Genomic DNA, 22472 nt, shown 5'->3' on the forward strand with positions numbered 1-22472 from the left:
ACAATATGGTGTTTTTACCCATGACCTTGAAATCCTGAATAATTATGCTAGTAGGACAAAAGTACAAATGCTATTATTATATAGCACTGGTAGTCTTGTTTGAATGTCATTAATATACGGGGTAAAATCAATTAGCAAACACCATTTTTGAAATGTAATTTATTAACACTGTATAAGACTATTCTTTGGTTGAATAGCTCTAAGACAGAGATAATGTAATAGCATTGTGGCTACTTCAGTTAGGGCTTGCACCTTCTCTCCATGGACTGAAAGATGAAATTTTCTCATTTACTTCTATATGAAAACAATTGCACAGTGGTAAGCAGCTGTTTCGGTTCAGTAATCACCCACTGTCTCATTCCCACATTCCCACATGATCTGTAATGGAACCTCCCAAATTTAAGTGGGATGCCTTCATATTTATTATGGATATTTAATATCTCAGTATGTTAATAAGAATGAGGAATGGTTGAACCAAAATGATAATATTTAAGAAAAACAGTAAACATAACAACCCAATTAAAAAAGGTGCTTCATTTTCTCCGGACTGTTGGTATCCATTTGGATCTGTTGTTGTTAATAATAAGTAATATTCATAAACCAAAGGAGAAAAAATTAAACCCTGATGCCATTTTTTGTTACTCATCATGAAAACTATGTAGAGTAGCCAAGATTTTTTGAAATGGTATATTTCTAATTACAGCACTCCTATAAACAAATGTGGAACTGTAATGGGCTCTTCATCATGAAGGTAAAAGCTATTCCTGGCTGTCCCCTTCTTTCAATATGCCTCTTAAAATAATTTGTGCAATAAAGACAACTGGACCGCAGTTGTGGATATGGAGATAAGTTGATCTTGATTTTTTTGGCCAACATTTGAAATTTCTATGACTTGGATGGCGTGAAAATCTGTTATGTGCATTAGCAAAGGACAAGATTAGTTCAGCTGAGTTCTGGGTGAGCAACCTGGTGTAACGGAGAGAAAAGTTGAAAGGAAATACAGTTCTTTCCTGTGGCAGTCTGTAGTTCTATTTATATATTTATTATGGAGTAATGAAAGCAGTAACATTTTTACAGTGAACAGTAAATAATCATGGGATGCCAAAATACCCAATCCAGGGTAGGATATACTTATGTTTGTAGTATATACTCACACAAAAAAAGTGCTACCTCTTGGAGGAGTGTTGGGCTAAAGATGGTTTGGTATTTTTTGCACATCTTGGCTGCATGTCTCTAGATAGATCAAATGTTTATCAGTAGTGCCCTTGTATCTTCCCAGAAGGCCTATGTATGCTTGCTTGTGGAATATTATGAAGTACTCCAGAAAAAAAAAAAAAGATCTTTAACAGTTACAGGTTTCTCCAGTTACCTGTCCTCAGTGTGGGCACTAGAATATTAAAAGATCTGTGGCACTGGGGACTTCATAAGACTTTGAAAGGCGGGGTGAATTTCATCCTTATAACATTAAGAATTGAAACAGACTCCTGAAGTACAGAAAAATTAATTTAACAGTTCTAAAGACATCAAATTGATGACACCAGAGAATGAAGTGCAGAATGTCCTCCCCTGCCTTGCCAGAATAATTAGAGAACAGTTCATTCATATCCTCTCTGTTGTTTCTGCAAAAATATCGGTCGTGTGATGGGACCTCTGCGATAGGGATGCCTATGAATGCAGCTCACAGATTATTTAACAGCTGGAGGGAGAGTGGCAACATCTTTGATACAGGCTTTTAGACAGTAGTGGTTACTGGCTCCATGTTTGAGCTTCCAGATGTAAAGTTATTTGAATTTTTTACCTCTGCTCATATATTATGGATGGCTTTGATTCTTTGCCCTCTTCCTGCTAAGGATTTTTGCTTCACCCTTAAGGGACAAGTTCAGGTGTGAAGTTCTTGATTTTTGTCAGTTTAGGTTAGTTGTGAGTACAGTATTTGGATTAAAAATACTTAGTCTTCCATCCTTCTATTCCATATAAAATAAAATTGCCTGAAGATATCCACTATAATCTAATCTATGATATTCTGATATGTATGCTATCAACTTTAACATTTTAAAATCTTAAGTGAATATACGATATCACTGTTTAATACAAATAGATCTGAATTATCATAAATATATTTAATGCATAATGCATGTCACTCAGGTATTATTGTCAGTCATGGATGAGGAACAACACTAGGATAATTTATAAAAATGGAGAAAATAATTTCTCAGTAGTAAGTGTTTTTTAGGGTGTTGGTTTCTAGCAACAACATTTTGGTCATAATACATTTCTAGCATAACTTAAATGACTTGTGCAAATTGCTGAGCTAACCTGAGTGCTTTGATTATACCTGAAACACTGCAAGTGTCTTCCATTATAAAAATGTGTATAAAACCAGTTTAGCTTCTTTGATTGCTTCAAGTCAAACAGTAAACCAGATTTTTCTTGCTTACAAAGTGAAAAAGCCCTCCCCTCATCCCTGTGTGTGAATTGTGAGGTATCAATGAGTTGGAGAGGAACCTTAATGATAACTCTGTTTTCCCTAATAGTGGGGAATCCTTAAATGATAGAGATTTATGGAGAAATATCTCAAGTGAAGGAAAGAGCATAGCTCAGGCACAATGTGGGCTGCAGTGGTGCTGAACCCAGAGTGACTGCTCTGGGGGAGGGTGAACTGTCGCTGCTGGGAGCTGGTAAAAAGCTTTTCTTCAGCTTTCCCATGACTTTGAGGTGTGCCAAGCCTACCCTGTCAGTTTAAGATACTCTCAGGCTTTGCTTGTGTACACTGTTCACTTTTAGGCTTCCCCCTGGAACAAGTAATTTCCTTCCTGCTAACAGAAAGTTTGAGGCTGGTTTAGCAGGCAGTTCACTTCATCACGTACTGCATTGGGATCATACAGACTCATGCTGGGTTTAATTTTCTCTGTTCATGTGAGGTACACTAATATCCAGAAGGCCTTGGATATTCGTGTGTCCCTTTAGTGCCATCAGACATGTGCCACACATTTTATGTCTCACACCAAATTGTAGAAATCTGTCTGAAAGTAATGTGGCCTTTAATTTTTTAGCCTTCTGACTTTTAACCAATGACTAAACAAAACTATGATGTTGTATGGACACACAGGTATGAAACGAAACCTGAGAAGATCTGGCTTGCTGGAAGTAGCCCAGGCCAGTGCTGAGGAAAAGTTTCTCAGTAGCACACAAGAAGAGGTGACTTGGTGGCACCTTGATGTGGCTGCTTCCGGCCACGGAGATGAGCATCTTGAAGGAAAAACCCTGAAAGCTGCCTACTGAAAAGATAAGGATGTCAGTAGTGCCCTTATATCTTCCCAGAAGGCCTATGTATGCTTGCTTGTGGAATATTATGAAGTACTCCAGGGGAAAAAAAAAAGATCTTTAACAGCTACAGATTTCTCCAGTTACCTGTCCTCAGCGTGGGCCCTAGAATATCAAAAGATCTGTTGCACTGGGGTGGATGACAGCCTACATGGCCTCAGGAAGTTCTAGCTGATAGACTGTGCAGGGGTAGAAAACTGGTGTTCCAGACTTCCTTTATGCCAGGCTGATTTTCCCTCTTGAAGGAGCTGGGGCTGTCCGACATGACAGCATTATGGCTGTCCTCTAGGTGTCCTCTAACAGGTTTTTGGCATGCTGGGAGCTGTCACTAACTGATACATTGGGTCAGATTGCTTTTACAGAGCACACCTGAGAGGTCATGTTAGACATGAGGCATTGATTAAGTGATTACAAGATATGCACAGTACTAGAATGGCCCATGGCTGGAGATGGTAAAGGACAGTTGTGGAGCCAGTTTGGAAATCAGTCCATTCCACATAAACAGGACTTGGAGCTGACCCTTTCTTCTCTTACAAGGAAGAAATACAAGGGCATTATAGATGAACTCTTAAGTATCTGGCTCAGAATGTCAATGACAACCATAGTGACTCTCAAATAAAAGAACATTAAGCATGCAGGGTTGGGCATAGAAAAAAATGAAGTACCAGAACAGAGATTGTCCCTACACTCTTGGTTCTGTTGTTTAGTTCATGGACATGATGACAGTCTTGAGGATAGAACATGAAGATTAAATGATATCACCTCTGTATCATCCCTGCCTCATTTGGTGCAAAATCTGCAAGACAGTGAATGCCAAGAGATCATAATTTGTCACTGACCCCTTTTAGAGGTGTGGTAGCAGCACAATATAGCAAAGTAGCTAGTATGTTTTCTTCACCCACACAGAATATGCAGAAATCTGATACAAAATGAGAAACCCATAGCTATTTCCATATCAAGTTAGAGGACTAAAAGCAATAAAGCATTATAAGTTTAGGTATTAATAAAAAAGCACTTATAAACCAGTAAATTATGAGTACTAGATATTAGTACTAAAAGCATACAGAAAAGCTATGCAGTTATGCTTGCTAATAAGGGTTACACTTAGGATGTGCACCTTCAAACACACTGGTTTGCCAGTTTTGTAATCAGTGATAGATTATAGTGCCTCAGCAACAGGATAAACAGGATGACCTTTATTTTGCACATCAGAATATAACATTGAAATAAAATTATTTCCTAGTGGCATTAGACTGGCAAATTTGATAGAATTAATATGATGGGACACTATATGATTATGTTAATTGGATACATTGATTTTTGTTGTTAAAACAAGTATAAAGTAGCCTGGACTTACTTTAAGGGAGTCAGCTGAAAAACTCTCTCCAAATGGTACAAAGTGGAAGTTCTGTTCAGTATGAGATGCTTAGCCTGGCTTGGGGGTGGGGAGAGGCAAGGTTGGTATGGGCTGTACTTCTGGGCCACAGTTTTTGCTTTGATCTAAAGGACCACATCTTGTGGAACTTTTGTAGAAATCTCTTTGGCATACGTATTCATCTCTCTCCAAGAAGTTTGTAAAGCAATAGTTTGTTTCACAAGAAAAGATAGAAGTACTGTAAGAGCCCAAACTTTTGTCCATTGATTTTACCTTTTATTTTTATATTTTCCATTCTACAAGATTGGAAAATACTTTTCATTTTTAATTACACATGGAGAAGTGATTATCCTTCTTGGGTTTTATCCCCACTCCTGAGTGGTATTAGCAAGACAGCCAACCTTTCAAGCTATCCTCAGTGTAACTAACTGTAAAATTGGGATATTAATGCTTAATTGAGATGGGTATAGTAGTGCTTAATTGGTTTATATATGTAAAATGTCATGAAATTTGCAGGTGAATGACATTTTAGAAGTGTTAGGTAGGACTTTCTTTATATTTTAACATAACCAGTATAAATAGCAGTAAGGACTGATCATTATGAACAATTTTTACAAACACATTTACTTATCTTTCCACTGAAAGACAAATTATTATACTGTACAGTGAATACAATTTGAAGTGGTAAATGTGGAAGAGAATTAACATGCATTTCCATTCACTAGAAGGAGAAGATGAATGCTAATAAATTTCCTTGTAGATAACAATTTGAAAATATTATTTTCAATATGTCAGTTTATGGGCCAGTATGATGAAATATATGTATTCATTATATATAAGTGGTCATTAAGCTTGAAATAAAATCTCTAAAATCAGTGGACTTGTCAAGTCTTCTTTTTTTCTCACTTACCTGTTTAGTTGATGAAGGTTTTGGTCTTATCTTTTCTGCTTAAATAGAGCAATTAAAAAATGTTAATATAAACCAGACACCCTCAAACTTTCCAGGTAACAAAAGATTTTCAGACCTGTGGTTACCTTAAAGTTAGAACTTTTTTCTGTTTGTGACAGTGTGGACAGTTCTGTAGCTTCACTAACATATGTATTTTTTCATAATGAATAATTAACAGTAGGGAAGAACTGTATTCAACGTCTTGCTAAGCTTTTATAAGAATTAAAATATGGAATAAACAGAAATACTCATCGTGCTGCTGCACCTTTGAGGTTATTTCACCTGCTTTTTTTTCCACATTGTGAAGCTTAATGTTTTTTCAGTTCATTTTCTTTTAAGTCAGACTTGTACTTACTGTAAGATCAAAAAAAGAGGAGAAAAGTTTCCAAGTTAGCTATTAGGTCCAAGGTGGTTGGGATTTTCCACAGTAAGCTCCACATGCTGTATCCAGGCTGCTGTATTTGAAGTGTGTGTCAAACTGCATTTTGAGATTACAAGGCTTCAGTACCGTGTCTGGGATGCCGGGTGAGACCTTTCCTGACTGTGTATCACCATTAGCATGTGAACCAGGGTGCATATTCTCAAGAAAAGAAAAAGTTTTCATTACTAAAAATCTTAGTGAAATATCAATAAATATTTTAATAAGAGGTTAATGAATTGGCATAAGGTTAAACAAGCCAATGGCTGCTGCTTATAACCATCCACGACTGCTACTGCATGACCTCATCTTCAACACGTGGTTCTCAGATTGTACAATTCTGCAGGTTCTCTTACTTACTGCATAGCATTGTTTTGAAAATTAGGTACAAACAAAACCTTCTTACAAAGTACAGCCTAATGGTTGTTTCTTTCTTGTTTCAGCAGGGAAGTCTAAGTCAACTGACAAATCTAGAAAAAAGTGCTAGAAATTTGGCTGGCTAATCTGGATATTTCCTTTTATTGTGAGAATTAACTGTGCATATTTCTCAAGAGTTCTGGGCTGAGAATAAAGTAGTTTTTGTTGGTTACTGCTACTTCTCTATGAACTCAATTGGTGAAACTGTGTTTTATTCCTCTGTCCTGTGGGCCTGATCCATAATGATATCTGTTATGACAGCTTCCTTTTCACTAGGTTCTGTCACATAAATCAAGTTACTCCAATTAAAATCAACAGAGTTGTTGTTATTGTGGTAGGTTTTTTTTTTTCCCTCCTCAGAGAGGAAAACAATTTGCAAAAGTTTTATGAATAATATTTTAAACTTCCCAAACCTTTTTTCTATGGCTTGGTATGAAGTCTTTTGTAACAACATTGTGACTAAATCTTAAAACCACAGCATCATCTGTGAGTAGGTCTCTTAGCCTTCACTTTTTATTACAGAATTCACCCAGCCTTGTCTTAACAAGGTACAGAATATTCCACATGTGACCCAAATGTAGCACAGGAATGTACGGAATCATGTGAACTACTCTGTCACTCAGATTCACCAGTATAATCATTGCTAGAAATAAATCCCAATCCAGAACCCTGTGGTGTTTTTTGGTTATGGCAAGTTAATGGTATTAAAATATGCTGCACTGTCGACTTTGAAACGGAAGATCTTACACCATCATGGTGTAACTCATGCTATCTCCATTTCAATCTAGAGACAAGCCCTGGGAGAGTTTGAAGTGATTTTATTTTTGATGTTCATTCAATCATTGCCTTTGCAAATATGTCCACTGGTATCTGTTTCCGTTTGGATTTTGTAATGTGGACATTTCTCTGCTTGAACCAAAATAGTTTGTTCCTAATTAGTCATATGTGTTTTCCAACACCATCAGCTGACAGTAGCTTTACTCATCTGAGTGGGATTCCAGCAAGAAACACAAGCATGAAGAGCTTTATATTATATTGTTGTCAGTCTTCTACTATATTGTTATCAGTCCACTTTCATCTTTACTTGAGGAGCATTTAGTAATTTGAAGCTCTGAACCATTCTCTTGTAATTGTGGAAAAGGTCCCCAGCATGATGGCCAAATATCAGCATGTTTTTGGATACTTTTATACGTATGGAGTCAAAGTTGGATTCCAAAATTAAGACAAGAATTTCCTTAAATTTAGCATTGGTCTGTCTCTAATAATCTCTGCAGTATAAACAGGAAATCTCTTTGGTTTTAGTCTGCTATTTCTTTTGTGTTTCTTACCAAATGAAGGCTTATCGAAAGGTTTTTTTTTTTTTTTTGTTATTTGTACAGGTGGTTTGGAGACTAAAACATAACATACAACTTACGGAGGACCACTCTGTTCTCAATGAATGATTCATTACATTGGCTCAGCTACTTTCTTTCTTTTCACTTTCCCACTTGGATAGTGAGAAGGGTCTAGAAACACAGGTTTTTGTAAAGAAGGAGTGGAATACTCTCGGCAAAGTTGTAATGAATTTAATCCTAATATCACGGGACTGCTTGACTCACAAGTTGGAATTTTTCCCCTGCATTTCCTGTTCACAGTAATGCCATTTTCTTGTTAAAGAGCAGTTTCTGCAGAAAATACCTTACCCTGCCCTGGGCTCCTTTGTTCTTGCACTTGCTTAATCATGACGTTTTAGCTTTTGAAGGACTGAACTTTGTGTGACTGAATTGTGATAGATGCAGGAGAACCTGGAGAACCTAGGACAAAAATGTCTTATAGGATCAGCAGGTACTACAGAATCTACAGTTAGTCACTCTTTCTGCTTCATCTTACCTAGGAAAGGGGATTATACATGTTACTGGATTTGAAGGATTTCTCAGTATATTTTTTTATGCAAGGAGAGTAGAAGAAAAGAATAAAATGCTGAAGTCACCATTCAAGAGGAGTGAAATTAACCTAAACCACCTTGCTTTCCCATGAACTCTCTCACATTTTCAAGAAGTGTAAAACCTGTTTCTAGTAGTTTTCATGTTTATGTATATCTTTCAATTTTAATGGACAGTATATTGCTTGGAGAGACCTCTGTAACTTTCAGCTCTTCCCTCTTGCATCATGTGTGTGCATGTTCTTTTCATAGTGATGTCTCCAGATGCAGAATTAATGCTAGCTGTGCTATATTTATTCCTCCTCACCCAGAAGGATGGGTGGATGAAAGTAGTGAGTGAGTAATGGGAAAAATTGCTGTTTAACAATCTGCAGAGGATGGTGGCTTTTGTTTGGGCTCTGTTCTTTCTTAACCATCCAAATTGTTAGCAACTTCCATACATTTCTGTGGGAATCTTTGGTACTTGAAAGGTATAACAAAAACCAGCAACTGTTTTGGAACTGAACAATAGGGAACAAAAGCATTTGCTACGTAGAATACAGAAGTTATTCCGTATGGAAGTGTAGGAGGTTGACTACTGATGGGACTCTATTCCTGCTTACTACTCCTCTCAGCAGTGGTATCATGTATCTGTTATCTCTGTGGAAGGCTGTGGTTCTCCCCTTTGATGGTATAACCTGCTCAAAGATGTAAGATTAAAGAATGAAGTTGTGAGAAGCACAGAAGGAACCTGTCTCCTAATGTCAGGTATTCCCACACCTTGGCTTGAACTCCTTCGTGATCATACCATTTGCTGTTGGGGTAAAGACACATCTTTAGGGGCATGGCTCTTAGGGGGACAGGGCCCCATCCAATGTGTATTTTCAATAGTATGTGCCTGTTTATAGATGGGTCTCTCTTATTATGCAGTATTGTTTGCAAAATAAGATGCAGAATGTGTCTTCTTGGATTAACCAGGTGAATATAGTTCTTTTTGAGAAAATAAAATCAAAACTAAACAAAACCCAACAAAACAAACAAACAAAAATCCTCCCCCCCTGCACCCCCCACCCCCCTTCACTCCCCCCAAAAAAGGCACCCCATAACTCCCCCGTCAAGAACCCAAAACACCTCTGGCTAGTCTGGTAATTTAGTTTTACAGTGAGCTGCCAAGACAGCTGAACAAGAGAGAGCAGCTCAACGAAAGCTGTTCTGGCCTCTGCACCCATTTCCTTTGTTTCAGACCTTTGTATTCAAGCACTTCCTGCAATAGTTTTGTTTCGTCTTTGAAACCAGCACAGTGTGACAGACAGCTGCTGCCTCAGACATTGTGACAGAGATATGTAACAAGAAAATACCTCAGTGAACCTCAAATCTGTTATTTAGAATACAACTGCAATGTTGTATGGCCTCAAATTAGACTTTCTCCTAGCTTTAGTACCCTTTTTCCCCCCCGAGTTCTGATTGCTGCATTCTTATGAGCAAGCATCAATGCCCAGAGATGTACAGTTGCTTCAGTATTGCCATTTACTTTCCCACAATTGTGCAGCCAGCCAACCTGAAATTCACCTATACATAATGGATTGTAGGGAAGTATAGCACTTCAGATCTGTTGTGAGTCAGTTGTCTTAGGCTTAGGAAAAAGTAATTCCTGTGTATTTGTGCACCATATAATTATAGGAGAAGTGGTAGCAAAAGCTTCCATACCAAGCTTACTGAATTCTTTCAAATTAAAAAAAACTTATGATCTTATTATTAAGTGTTCTGTGCCTCCATGATTAGCAACAGGACTTTGAAACTTGGCAGAAGGAAAATCCCGGCATCCTTTTGATGGCTTTATGAAAGAAAACCCAAACATTTAGAGTGCATGAATTATAAGGGACTGAAAAATACAATTTCTCATCTTTGGTTTGTGCTATACGTTTACTTTTGGCAACATGTCCAAATCTTCCAATAATCTTGCAATAACAAAGCTTGTGGATGCCCCATGTCAGCATCTTTCTTCTGTGTGCTATACTCTAGATGGGACAAACAGAGAATCATAATCACCTTTAGGTTGGAATAACTTTTGCTGCAGGTATTGTCTACTTGGAGTAAAGAATTTATGTTTCTTGCCTATCTTTTTACTGGAAATAATAATTTTTGTTATATAATACCTACACCAAAGACAAAGGCAAGACAGGGTATTGTGTACAGTTAGGGTATCAGACCTAGGTCTTGGGAGGTGTAGCTTCAGTTTCCTAGATGACTACAAGGTAAGTTTTTATACAAATAAAGCATCCATTCTGTGGCCCAGTTCCCTTTTTTGTAGGATAATAAGAAGAGGATTTTTTTTTTCCCCTTGGCATAGAGTGAGAATAAGTGCATTACAAATGCTAGAAGTTCTGGTAATACAGTGCATCGAGGAACTTAGTGATATTTTATGTGCTTGAGGTAGTTTACTTATGTCTGTCCAATCTATAATCTAAACGAAACAGAATTCTGTGTATTATAAAACACAACCAAACAAACACCAAACCCCACCAAAATACAACACTGTACCACAACATATCTTATGAGAAGGCAGAAATAAATTGCACAATTAATTGTGATGTCTTAGTTGTTGAGCGTGTAACTTACTAAATATATTTCTAGCCTAATAGCTATAGTGTGCTAATATAATGTAACATAAGGGATTTTTAATTGTATTTGGGTCGTACCATGGTCAACAAAACTGTCATTAACTTTATTGGAAGTGAGATGAGATTACAGAGTAAAAATTTTATGAAAGGTTTTTTTTTCCTGTCATCAAAGCTTTTATGTAGTTCTGTTTTTTGAAAACTCAGCTTACAGAATAATGCATTTTGAAGTATATACATAAACTTACCTTAAAAGGATGCTAACAACGTTACAAAATGAAACTTCTCAAAGACATCAGAAGATGCTGAACTTCAGGGTGCCTTTGCAATAAAACAGTGAGTGAGCTTATGTGCTGCATTAATTCACAATGATCATGTAGCCTCACTGTGCTCATACCACACTTCTGCCATATAATATGAAAATAATAATCAAATATATCCCAGATATGGTTTTAGACATAATTCTGTTTTTTCTGGGGACACTGGAGGAATGAAAGAGCCAAAATGCAAGAAGTAGGAAATATATCAGGTTGGACACTCTGCTTTTGTGTTGCGGGAAAGGGTGAAACTCAAAAACTCTAGATTAATGTAAAAATATTAATCCCCCCTATCTTTCTCATATGAGTCTCCACAAGAATGGAAAATATAAATCAAGGCTATTAGTTAACAGTAGGAAACTCAAAGCAGACCCAGAGTTATTACACGAGCCTATAGTAGTATAGAGTACTATAGTAGTATAGTAGAGATAACCAATTTTCATTGACTGCGTTTCTGGACAAATCTATCCTGCAGTTTCAAACACTCCAGCATGGGCATACACTTCTGGAAAAAACCCCAACACCTAATGTCACTCAGATGTTCTTATCTTCAAGTTTTATAGCACTTTATCACACTATCATACTAATACTGTTCAAGAAAAGGTGTACCAGTGTATTGAATACATATGCGTAACTTGTTTTTCAGATCCCTTTAACCTGTTTATCACTGGCTGTTAAATATCTTTATAAGTGGCAGTATGAGAAATAGTTTGGAGATAGGAAAGAAGAAACCTAATTTCCAGCAGTTCAGCTTAGGAATGGCAAATGACATCATCATTACTGTATTTCTTTCTGTAGGACTAAACTACATACTTTCTTGTATTTTATCATCTTTCTGTCATGTTTTTTTTTTCCTGCATGTTTCACAGCAGGGAGTGCTAGTGATGCTGTTTCCTGGGAGATATCTGAAGTTATTAGTTTGGACATTAAACACCCTATTTAACTGTTTGTGATTAAAAACAGGTGTAAGGGAAGCTACATATGAATAAAATGTTCCGCTGGTAATACAGAGAAAAATATCTCTACTACAGTCAATCTTATTCAGTTAAATGGATTCAGTTTGTATTCACATCATATTGCTGTAGATACTTGTTAAGAAATATTTTGAAACAATATTTTCATTGTTAGCATCAAGAAAATGAGTTTTATGGGTAAACTGTGAGCCAAATTTTCTGAAGGTCAGGTTGGAAGAATTCTGTTACTTGGCTAAGATTTTTTTGTCTCAAATCATTTGCTTCAGAAAACTCAGTTTGTTCAAACACACTATTTTGTCAGGAGAAATTATATATATGTGGGGTTTTTTTAAGTAGACAGTAGTTTATTTGAGTTACTCTGAAATATAGGATAATTGTATTTGTGTACATGGAGGCATACATGCATAGTGTGCTGCAAGCTGGAAAACAGACCATTTTGATTAACTCAAATATTTTTATAACTTTCAGTTAATGAAACAGTCAGGATTGCTATTATTTCCTCTTATAAATGTTCAGTGTTCATTTAAGATAGGGAAATGCTTGTATACAAAGGCTTTATATGAAATGACATAACTCATTTGGTGCTTGGTGCTATGCCATATTTACTGGTTTGTATTAGCTAATTATTTTAATTGCTTGGTCAATGAGATTTCCTAATTGTAACTGAGTACACATTTTAAGCAACTGACTCCTAAAATGTCATAAAGCTCTGTTATTATATGAAGAACTTTTATAAGTGGCAGATTTGATGGGTACCTACCAGGGTTCCAACACATTGCTTCCCAGTTGTTTGGAACTGGTTTCCAGGTATTATTTTGAATGTATAATGCTCTTTACTCAAAGAATGGGTCAGCATATATATGTATATGTATCAGAGATGTACTAAGCATATTAGTGTAACTCAAAAACCCCATTTTTTTTTAAAGTTCATGTTGGTTTTGTCTGTATGTAGCTCACATATCAAGCAGTGTTGGCAATATTCTGTTAAAAATCTTAGGAAATCATATTGAATGGCCCATACAGAAGTGCCACCTTCTGCATCTAATGGCAGTGAAACTGATTATTTAAATAAACAAGTGATTTTTATATTTTTTCATATAAATACACTGTAGAAAAGACATTTCAAAGGTCAGCTATGGCAAACTGTCATGTAAACTATTTTAACCTCTACAAAGAATCCTCACAAAACTTTCAGCTTCTGAGGAACCACTGAAAAATATACTCTATAAGTGAAAACCTTAGTCCTTTGAAGCTTTACTCATATAGGCAGCTCTATCAAAGCTAAATAAAATCTTCAGATGATGCAGATTACGTGGGGCCAGGACTCAAGAAGGTAATGTTTTAGGATGCTCAGAAGTACAAATACATATGGTAAGGTGAAAAACAGCCCGAACCTAGAGGCTGCCTCATGTTCATCTCAAATCTGTGCTATAAAGTGACACTGATGATCAGCAGGCTCAAATGCTGGAGAAGCCCTCCAGTATTTATATAGCTTCATAACAACCTGGGGCACAAACTAATGAGCACATTGACTCATAAGCTTGAAATCTGAGACTATGTTATAACTTCCTTACAATTTCAGATTAGATGTTACAAATAGTCCTTCAGTGGCAGACAGCTGTGAGTTTTCACTGCTTTTGAAAATTATGTGCAAGTGATGGGCACTTAAGAAATTAGGGAATAAAGCAGACTCTAAAAATACAAAGTTTGAGAAGTTCACCAATCTTCCTGTAGGAAACTGGCAGCAGAATTAAGGTTGTTGAGATGTAAGTTTTCAAAGTCTAGAGAAGCATCACAATAAGACAGCCATCTCTCTTCTCCTCTCCTCTGATCCAGGGAGTTTTGTTTTTCCCTTCCTCTACAGTATAATAGTCCCATTTTGTCACTGCGGTCGGTAGCACTCCCTTTTTGTTACACAGCACAGGACTGGGATCTATTATTTATCCATGGCAGATAACAATCTAGGCCATGTCTGTACAAGAAAATGTTGAACTTGTTGCAAAAGAATGACTATAAGCCTGATGCACTTAAAAGTTTGCCACCTCCTTAAGTTGTTTTTTTTTAATTTACAAAATTCAGCTCGACTGATTGAGGAGATGATAAAATCAATATAAGTCACCTGGTTTAGGGAGCTGCACCTGCAACTTTTCCCTCTCGACAAGGTCTTGCCTAGTAAGTAGGAGGATCAATGGCAGGTTAATGCAACAGGCAATATAAGAAGCTGGAAAAAAACCCCAGATTTGCTATTATTTGTGTGGGCTATTTTGTAAACTATCCAGGCAGGGATTTCTTTTCTTTGTAGATATCTCTAAAGTGACAGCTAACACTCTACTAAAATTAATCCTAATAATATAGATAATGATGTGCTAAATTGTTTTCAATATAGTTATTCCAATTTTACATGAGTGCAGTATTGAACTGAATTTACTCCATTAAGACAAATACAGCTAACTGTAGCAGTGGGCCACTTGAGCCTTGAGCTGTGTGTTCATTCTGGTGGGAACCACATGCTTGTAGCTAAAAGAGAGATAAAAAGAAGTAGATACAGAAAGAGGAGAATGTATTGCTTTGTTTAAATTTACAGTTCTCATAGTACTTGTTTTTCTTGGCATATGTTATTTACTATGTAATCTAATAGATAAATAAAGGCCCTGATTGTTTGAAGCATGCTGAGTGATGACCTGAACCAGCAAGTATGCCTGGATGGAAAACTCTTACTTAGAGAAACAGAACTTTTATTCATCAGCGTAGGATCAGCTTATTTGCTGTGGCTGAAGGGTTTGATTCTTCTGTCTTACAAGGAAAAGTAGATCACGCAAAGCACTGGAGTGATTTATTCATTGGCTGTATTTTGATTTTTATGCATGCTGGCCCACTGACATTTCTAACACAATACAAACTACAGGGAGGAAAAATGGTTTTTTCCTCAGTTATTTGCTCTGTGTTTCCTGTCCAGCAGTCAGCGAAGAAGGAGAGATGGCTGTAGAGGTGTAGTGCCACAGCTGTACCAAGAATTTATTCTGTTGATACTGAGGCAGAGCAGCAAGTACAGTATTGGTTTCTGCTGTGTTGCTGAATAAACTCCAGAAAGTGGTTTGCAGTGAGGAATACATATCCTTCTGAAACTTATTTCCCCTCACAGCATGTGCCTCTGCTTTCAGCAAGAGTGAGGTATGCTATATTAGCAATAAAGGGGAAAAACGAGCCAGATTTTTAAAGGTGTTTAGGCAGCTGAAGAGGTAGGTAGATGACTAATAGGATTTAGGATCCAAACTTGGGAAACCTTTAAAAGTCTTGTATAAAATTCTTACAGAATACCTGCAGCTCTTCTAGTCTGCCTAAACAGTGATAACCAAACATCATGCCATTGTTTTAATTAATAAATTATTGTAAATTTTTAATTAATAAATTCTTGTGAATCTTGAAAGACTAGTTTGACAGGCTTTTCTGATAATTCCAAAGGTATTTTTGGTTTCCACACAAATTACCCTGTGTTCCAAATAAAAAAAAAAAAAAAAAAAAAAAAAAAAAAAAAAAAAAAAAAATACTGCTATGAGGATGTGGACCTCTCTTGGAGATAGTATGTTTTCATTTCTTTTCTGTAGGTGTTGCTTTACCAGTGATATATATCTTTTCAAAGGCAAGTTATGCTTTATGCCACAAATTAATGAGCTGCTTAGTAGGTTGAGAGCCAGTCCAGGTAATGCTCCAAGTCATCTAGCTTCTTATGGGAAATGAAATCCAAGCCCTGATTCTTCCAGTGTGACAGATTGGCTATTTCCATCCCTTCGTCCCATGGCCTGTTCCACCACGGGGTGGTGGCCCGGTGCTAGGAAGGGCAGAGAAGCTGCGGAACGAGCACAAGTCTTATCAGGAGCAGCTGAGGGAGCTGGGATTGTTTAGCCCGGAGAAGAGGCGGCTTGGAGTAAGGGTGAGTGCAGCTTAAAGGACGGTTTGGAAAGATGGAGGTTAGTCTCTTCTCTAAGGTAGCTGGCGACAGGATGTAGCCTCAAGCTGTGCCAGGGGAGATTTAGGATTGGACATTAGGAGGAATTTCTGCATGGAAAGGGATTAAACATAGCCATGGGCTGCCCAGGGAGGTGGTGGAGTCACCGTCCCGAGAGGTGTAAAGGAAACACGGAACGTGGCACTTCATGCCATGGTCTAGTTGGTGTGGCGGTGTTCGGTCCTAGGTTGGACTGGATGGTCTAAGAGGTCTTTTCCGACCTAACTCATTCTGTGAGGCGCGGCAGTCGCTGTGTGCTGCTTTGGACTCGCGTTCCAGGTAGGATGTCGCCGCGGGGCCTGGAGCAGCCGCCGGACAGGGATGACCGTGCCCTGGACACGCACACGTCGGGCCACGCCAGCCCCGCGCTCTCGCCCCCCCGCGCCCCGCGCTGGGCGCACGGTGCCACCCGGGGCCGTGGCTGCGCCCTGGGCCCGGCCGCAGGAGGCGGCGGGAACTCCGCGCTGCCGCCGCCCCCGGCCCGGCCGCGCTTCCGCCCGCGTCAGCTGACTCTGCCAGGCAGCAGCCCGGCCCGGCCCCGAGCCCGCGGAACCTCCGGCGCGGCCGCCCCGCAGCATGGCAGGGGTCGTGGTGAGCGGAGCACAGGTACGTGTCCGCGGCCTTGCCCCACCTGCGGCGGGCAGCTCGCCCCGGCCGGCGCGTCCCCGCCCCCGGCGCTGGGAGCGGCTGCCCCGACTGCGCGCCGGCTCCCGCCGCTCTGCCGGTGCCGCTGCCGCTCGGTGGGGGCGGCGGGCGCGCAGGGGGCCGGGTTTAGTTTTCAGCCGCACCGCGCCACGGGACGCCGCGCAGGGATCGGCTCCGTCGCCGCCGCGCTGTCGCGAGGCTGCTGAAGGGAAAGGGCTGAGGAGCCGTCCCCGCCAGCGCCCTGGGGATGTGCCCGGAGTCCCGCGGCATGGGGGTGCGCTCCTGTGGCTGGCGGATAACGGAGCGCCGGTGCCGGGGCAGGGCTGCGCTGCCGCTCCGCCGCTGCCCTGTGCCGCTCACGTGCAGCAGGCGCGGCCCCGAGGCTGTGCCCTGGCGGCAGCGCGGCTCCCGCCGCAGCGCGCTCCCAGCGGGATGAAGCACGGGGCCGCGCTTGCTCTGTCGGGCTGGGGGAGGCCGCGGAGAAGGACTGAAATCTGCTAAGTGTTGTTCCTCCTGAAAGTAAAACACTATGTACGTTTCGTTTTGGTTAGAGAGAAGTTGGGAAATGTAACACATCCTGCTGGCCTTTACCCACCGCCTTGTATGGCTACTGAAAAAAATCTGGCTAAAAGCTTATGACATTAGTGATGAACTTGTGGCTAAAATTAGAATTGTTTTTTTTTCCTCCAAAGAGAAGGAAGTGTGACTTATTTTTGAAAATGGTTTGCCATTAAACCAGGATGATGCCCATCTAATTGCTTCTTTAATCTGGCCGCTGTCTCTGTGTAGAATTCATGTAAGTGTGTGCAGTATGAAGGCAATTGGCTAGTTTTACAGCTGCTGCAGGAAAGTTCCTGTGGTCTCTGTGGTGCACTCTGACACTGAGGGACATGCTGCCTTTTTCCCTTGAGCATACCTTGAGCCCCTTAATTTGGCTATGTGCCCACCATACAATCTTCTAACAGCATAGAGTAAAATGTAATGCTCAGCTGACTGGAAATATTCTCCAGATATAATTCCCTTCAATGGGAGAGAATATGCAGTATTGAGAGTTCATACATGACCTTTTTGGTGACATTCCTTAATAAAGATGTTACTCTATGGGTTATTAAGATTACAGTATCATTGTAAAACGATCACAGAGACTAAATGGTAATGTGCTCTGAAACTAAAGCAGAAGAGAGGTGCAACTGCTATTGATCGTTAACTGAAGTCTTAAATATTTTGTAAAAACATACCTTTTTCCTGAATTGCATACAGTGTGTTGAAGAGTCTGCAAGAATTTCTCAGGCCTCCATAGCCTATCTGATGCTGGCCTTTGTGGGAAACTGAACATTTTGGTGGGGTATTGAATAGGACACCAGTAATGACTAACTGTGACCAACCTGTACTGTATTTGATTTGGACACTTAAGCCGGAAACCTCTACATCCAGTTTTTAATCCTGTGTGATGTTCTGTGACTGATATAGAAAAATCTAAGAAATCTTCTGTTACTGATGTGCCTTGCAGCCAAACAGGTGGAGTCTTGGGAAAAGTAAGTTTGCTCTCATCTCTCAGTGGTGATGTCTCTGGATATGTACATGGAAGCTCATACTCATTTTGAGGGTATTTGAGATGGAAGCAAAAGGAAGAATACTGAATTATGTACATTTTATTGTTTCACGAGTAGATGATTTTGAACGGAAACAATGAAAATGAAGAAATAGTCTTCTTTCTTCTGTCTACTGAAGTCTTGTTTTATATCAGTGTTGTTCAAAGACTAAAAAGCAGAAGAGTGGGGAAATAACTCTGGAAAACTTTTTCAAAAAGGCTTATCATGTATTGCATTGCTGGCAGTTTCTGTTGTTCTTACTGTAGAGTTATTTGATATCTGAAGCAAATTCCTGTCTGTGGAGTGTAGAAGTATGAAGCTGAATGCTCTTTGTATATTTCCTGGAAAAATAAATATAATAGTTTTAAACTGAAAAATGGTGTTGTACTGTGAGTGTGCTGAAATGGACTCCATGGATGTAAAGTGCCTTTACAAGGCCTCAGCATTAAAAGGTCATGATAACAATGTCATCTGCAAATATGCCTGTGAATAATCTGTTTGTACCAGTTGTGTAAATATATTTGCATATCATAGTTCAGAGTCTGAAGCTTTGTAACATTTTGTGTATTTTGCCTCCTGTGTGCTCTAAACCACATTTGTATGAACCTTTTTCTTCAACTTTGTTCTTGTGGATAGAACTTTTATGGCCAGGTAAGTTTTTGAAGCAGCATGTAACAGGCCAGAGTCCCCTGCTCGTTCTCAGCTGCTCCACCCTGGGTGAAAAGCAAAGTGAGAGTCTGTGCTCTTGCTATGTTTGTAGTTGCTCAAGAGAGTCTTGCCCTCCTAGTGTTAGTAGGCGTCATATTTTAGTCATTTCTGTTTCAATGTTTTACACTGAACCAAATGCTTAATCCAAAATATTATTAAGCTGTTAATGTGATGCCTTTCAAAGGGTTTGCAAGCACTGATTTAAAGAAATCTGCTTTTCAGTGAAGAATGAAACAATTTTTATGCATACCTTTGTGTATGTTGTAAAATGCATTGTAAGTATCTTGGATGTAAACTGGAGGAAAACCCCGACATGTTTAATTTAATAAATTCTGCAAAACATTTTCTGTTCCATCCAAAACAATTCCTTTCCCTTTTGTTCTTATATTTGCTCAAGTTGTGTGTATGTCTGGCAGCAGAATATATTGCAAGAGCAGGTCTGATTTAACAAGGGGAAGAAGTTGTTACACTGAGCTTCAAGCTACCTGTTTTCTCCTCATAAAAATTATTTCACTGTTGTCAGCTTTATCTGTTGAAGTTATTGAACAAAATGAATTAAATGGGATGCCATATAGTATTATCAGAGGCAATCGTTTTCAGAGCGTAGGAGATCAGCATGACTTGCAGAAGTACATACTGTCAGTCTGTTCTGCAGAGGAGTTTCTGTTTTAACAGAAGGTGAAATACTATCAAAACAAAGTTTGATGGACTTTTTTTTGCATATTTTTCATCTAACATATTTTAGACTAGTGGGATATAGTATTGAAAGTGACTTTATAATTAAGCATGTATATATAACAGTATTGTATAGATAGTGGTCTAACGTGGTACTTAACTAGCAAGTTGGCCATTAAGGGAAACTAAGATTTCTGCAGCACAAAATCTGAAATACCACTATTTTGAACACTGAAAGGATGAGCCAGTATAGATAAATAGAATTTATGAGAATAGTTTTGAAAAGCTTTGTGGGGTTTCTTCAAAGAAATCAAACCGATGACTTTTAAAACAGTGCAACAGAAATGATACAAAAAGTTTAGCTGCTTTACTTTTTGTGTTTTTCTGGAAATATTATCACTCACTTCATCCTGACTAAAAACAAATAAAACCAAACAGAATCTGAGTAGCTTGGTTTTTGTGCTACCACTAATTCTTCCTATGTTTGCTAAAGGTGGGTTAGATGGGCTGGTATGAAAAAGAGAAAAGACATTTACATGTACTTGAGGGGTAATTAGAAGTGTGATCTGATCATAGGTGGTCAAGCCAGAAATCCTTAAGATTTCCATGACTGTCTGAAAAGAGGCTGCAGGCTTAGTTTTCCAGGTCATGGGCAGCCCTCTTGCTCTGTCCCTAGCATGTTATTGGGCGTAATAATCTTCTCAAGGAATGGTTAGGAGAATGGATTGACTGTACACTGCTTAGGTATTTCTGCACCAAAATTTAGAAAACAATCTTTGTTTGTTGTGTATGGAGCATAAAACGGGAAGATCTTTTGGATGGCTTCTGATCTTTCAAACGAATTTCTTCTGGAGCATATTAGAATGGTAATACAACGTAACATTAGCTCAAAGTATTAACAGTGAAATAGAAGAAATGTGGTATATTTAATAGAAGTATTTTTACCTGGAAGGAGACAAAACATACATAAAGACTATAGATGTAACAAATACTTAGTTTATGGTATCAATAGGAAAATGAGATTGTGTTTTAGAATTAATAGCTGTAAAACTTAGGTAGTTTAAAGCTTAATGACAATTCATTGTCTTGCATGTTGTCATTTTATCAATGAGACAGAACCTGGAAGGGAAACTACTAAATCTACTCATGAAATGTTTCCTTGTTGCTTCCAATTCTCAGGTGTCCTACATTAGTCAGGACTGTGAAGAGATTCCAGAATTCCTAGGAAGAAAATATGGACATATGGCAAAAAGGCTAGATCTTAGCTTCAACTTGTTAAGGTATGTGGCAGTATATAGGTTTTCAAGTGCAATCTGGAATACCAACTCCTAAAATAGAATATTTCTTTTTTCAAAGTAGAAACATGTATGTCGGGTAAATTTAGTTGTTATCAAGTGGACGACACTGTTTTATAGGTAATGTTTGTCTTCTTTTCTCCCACACTTGGAGCACAAATAACCAGGTGAGTACAGAAAATTATTACGTGTTAACATAAATGATGCCTATTGAGAAGCTTATGGTTTGTTCTCTGCTTCAATTGGAAAATAAGTGTTGTTACCTGAAGAAATGAAGAATGGGATCAAAAGTGAATTTTCCTTAACCAAAACACAAATGAAGTGTGTGCTTCTCTCCCTTTTTAAAAATTTTATTTATGGACCTCTGGTTATTACTATAAATGCTTTATAATGCTCTTTTCCCGGGTGATGTGTTTTGTTCTATGATTTTATTTTTGTGCATCTGTGTAGTTAAGTGCTGAAGCTAAGCTCTTTTTGTAGTTCCTTCTAAGTATTTTAATGTATGGATTGATTTAGGATTCTGTAGTATTCCTGTTAGCTACTACAGTATCCCATTTCATTTAATCCTTCTAAGAGAGCCTGGTGAGGTTCAGCAGAGTATCTTTCAGGTTGAAAAATATTCAGGTAAGTAGGGAGAAAGAATTGGAGTGCAATTGTCTGTTTAATAACAAAAATAGGTTTGTGGAGATAGGGTTGGACTCATTAATTCATTTTCCTTTTATTTTATTTGGGGTAAGCTCACAGCCTGCTTGTGAGGAGTAATACAAAAAGTAGTGTGCTGTGGTGCCTTGTTTTCCCAGAAGAAACAGCCATCGATTTTAACTTACTTAACACTCATAAATGTTCTTCTGAGCCTCTGCTAACTCTGAAAGACTGAATCTTACATGTAAGAGGTAGCAGAGCAAAGGAAACACTAAATCTGTGGATTGTTGTTACCTTATACTGTGACTCTGTACCTTTGGATACTGTAATCAGAAAAGAGAATTTTGCTGGGGGAGGGGATCAAATGGTAATTTTTTTCATTTTGTCATAAAGATAATTAAAGGTCTGTATGTGTATTTAGATTTAACATGTTGACAAGACTGCTCCTTCTTTACATTTTTGGGAAAAAAAAGTGTTTGTTTCTTTCGGTTAATGCATGATTTGAAGAACAGTTCTCTGAGTTTATTTCATAAAGTAAAATCATAACATTAAATTTGGATGTAAAATACTGCTTTAAAACTCTGATCATATTTTCATGGAGAGTACAATTGGTGGTG

The 22472-nt window shown here is 38.5% G+C and overlaps 1 protein-coding gene across 2 annotated transcripts in view; it reads left to right on the plus strand.

Annotated features, from left to right (window-relative positions):
• LRMDA (leucine rich melanocyte differentiation associated) overlaps positions 1 to 22472 on the plus strand; it is a 641405-nt gene that overhangs the window by 9240 nt on the left and 609693 nt on the right. Inside the window, exons 1-2 of one of the 2 annotated variants that reach the window (XM_048310524.1) lie at positions 16773 to 16904; positions 21098 to 21198. In XM_048310524.1, the coding sequence (XP_048166481.1) occupies positions 16875 to 16904; positions 21098 to 21198 (131 nt within the window). In that variant the 5' untranslated portion in view covers positions 16773 to 16874. Of the gene's footprint in view, positions 1 to 16772; positions 16905 to 21097; positions 21199 to 22472 lie in introns of those variants that run through there. The other variant, XM_048310523.1, reaches the window with a different exon arrangement.

This window comes from Corvus hawaiiensis, chromosome 8 (genome assembly GCF_020740725.1).
Source record: "Corvus hawaiiensis isolate bCorHaw1 chromosome 8, bCorHaw1.pri.cur, whole genome shotgun sequence".
In the NCBI taxonomy this organism is placed as follows: Eukaryota; Metazoa; Chordata; class Aves; order Passeriformes; family Corvidae; genus Corvus; species Corvus hawaiiensis.